Source organism: Eublepharis macularius, chromosome 12 (genome assembly GCF_028583425.1).
Source record: "Eublepharis macularius isolate TG4126 chromosome 12, MPM_Emac_v1.0, whole genome shotgun sequence".
NCBI lineage: Eukaryota > Metazoa > Chordata > Lepidosauria > Squamata > Eublepharidae > Eublepharis > Eublepharis macularius.
This window is the reverse complement of record NC_072801.1, coordinates 52,168,292-52,170,680: the sequence shown is the minus strand read 5'-3', so window position 1 is coordinate 52,170,680 and position 2,389 is coordinate 52,168,292. Positions and strand designations below refer to the sequence as shown.

The window sequence follows — 2,389 nt, the reverse complement described above, 5'->3', positions numbered from 1 at the left end:
ACAGGAGTGCTCTCAGGGTGGTGCCATGCCACTTCAGGAGTGTGCTAGGGGGCTTTCCTCCCCCCTAGCCAGGTAAGTTAGGGCACGGGCTAGAGGGTGAAAGTGGGGACTCCCCCACCCCCACCAGGAGAATAGGATCTCTAGGCAGGGAAGAAGGGTGTGGAGGAGCAAGGCCTAAGTAAAAACAAAACAAAATGCTTCTGAGAGAATTAGAAAAAACATATAAACAAAAACCAGAAACTATATTCAAGAAGAAAGTTAAGAAAGCAAGAAAGGAACAATATACAATAAAACAGTACAGTGTACTTCCACAAGAAACTTTGCAAATGATTCCTCTCCCTTTGAGCTGCTTCTCTCTTCCCTACAAATAACTATGTGAAACCAACTGATCTGATTCAGAGTCTCACCCCATATGCTTCAGGATTGGTCTACCTTACACATATATGCCATCCTAGTGGCTACATCCTGCAATCAATCAAGAAAGCCCAGAGAGTTACTGCCCCCCCCACCACCAAGGAAGACAGTTTCATGCCCTTATTAGAAAGCACAGCAGAGAGAAAGAAACAGAAATTCCCTCCTGCAATAAGAAAAGCTGCATAACAAAATGAAAGAAAATCATGGGTTTCTTTTGTTATATGCTATTTAGATAAGGAATTTGTTTCATTTTCATATTTATTACTATAATTGCGAAACACTGTACTTTTGTACTTGCTGTAATTATTAATGAAAGAAATGCATATATCCAACCACTAATTTACTCTGTCAGAAAAAGGGTAAGATTTAACCATTTTTTCATTAATTTTGCTCAATTCTTTCCCTTATTACAGTCTCCTTTCTACATGGTTTTTCATTAAAAAAGCCATGATGACCCCAGTGTAGCCTGTTTGAATGGTTGAAAGGGACCCATTCTTCCTTTTTCATCAGCAGAAAAGCTAGTTTGATCTTTCTTATGGGTTAATTTGCAGCGGCCAGCTTACATCAAAACTGAACAAGAATAAGAAACTGTTCCTAAAATTTCTTCCTTTGAAACATTAAATAAGATTTATTCAGAATCTCTTACTTCATATACCCACAGTCAGTTATAGCTAAATTCCTTGAAATGTTCTTTGACTGGCTCACGTGATTTTTTGCTCTTCAACCACAATTTGAGGCTTAATTGTTGTGGAATAGTCTAGTTTCAAAAAGAGAGTGTTCTTTCATCATCAACCTCTTCATTGCCAATTTCACTTCCTTATTCCGCAGGCTGTAGATAAGAGGGTTGAGTGTTGGAGTTAAGATATTGTATAGAACCCCAATAAGCTGGTCTCTTTCCAGTGAGTAGGTGGAGGTAGGACGGAAATATGTGAAGATGCCAGAGCCGTAGAACAGAATCACAACCGTCAGATGAGATATGCAAGTAGAAATAGCTTTGTGACTCTGCCGCTTCTGTTGGCTGCTCAAAATGGCATGAAGGATGAAAGCATAGGAGACCAGAGTAAAGAAAAAAGGGCTAAGCCCTACAAAGACACCCACTGTGAAAAGAGCTGCTTCATTGACAGATGTGTCTGAACACGAGATACTCAGCAGTGGAGGGATGTCACAGAAAAAATGGCTAATTCCATTAGATTGGCAGTAAGACAGATGGAATGTGAGTGTTGTATGGAGACAAGCATTGAGGAAGCCACAGATCCAGGATACGGCAGCAATCTGGAGGCATATCCATTTATTCATGAGCCTGGTATAGTTCAAAGGGTGACATATAGCAAAATAACGGTCCAAAGCCATAGAGGCCAGCAGGAATCCCTCTGTGCCCACTAAAGTGACTAAGAAGTACATCTGTGCTGCACATTCCATGAAAGAAATTCTTGGGAATTCAGCCCAAATATCTGCTAACATTTTGGGTACCGTAACAGAGATGTAACAGACATCTAGAAAAGAGAGGTTGCCAAGAAAGAAATACATAGGGGTGTGGAGTGTCTGATTTAAGAGGACCACAGCAATTATAAGTGAATTTCCTAATAAGCAGATGGTATACATGGTAAGAAAGAGGATAAAAAAGAAGCTCTTTCCTTGCTTGATGTTTACAAATCCCAGTAGTATGAATTCCTTGATGGATGTTTGATTCTCAGCGTAGGAGAGGTTCATGTTTTCTAATCTAAATATTATAAATACAAAAACAATCATAAGTATGTAACATAATTATGGATGTAGATATCAAAATATAATACTTAGACATAAGGAAATTGTATGAGCTTCATCACACTCTCAGATGGTCCTTAAACAACAATTCTTGCTATATAGTTGTAGCACTTGTGCCAGCCATTATGTATTGCAATGTGAAATTGTTAGATGTGGTGGGACTAACAGAATATGCCATGGTGGTATAGAAAAACTTCACTCCCTCTCCCTT

The 2,389-nt window shown here is 39.2% G+C and overlaps 1 protein-coding gene across 1 annotated transcript; it reads right to left on the bottom strand.

The window, feature by feature from the left end:
• Positions 1-1,152: 1,152 nt before the first annotated feature.
• LOC129339312 (olfactory receptor 5V1-like) lies at positions 1,153-2,124 on the bottom strand. The gene has a single exon (XM_054993897.1). It carries the CDS (start codon positions 2,122-2,124, stop codon positions 1,153-1,155), a length of 972 nt encoding a protein of 323 aa, XP_054849872.1.
• Positions 2,125-2,389: the final 265 nt, after the last annotated feature.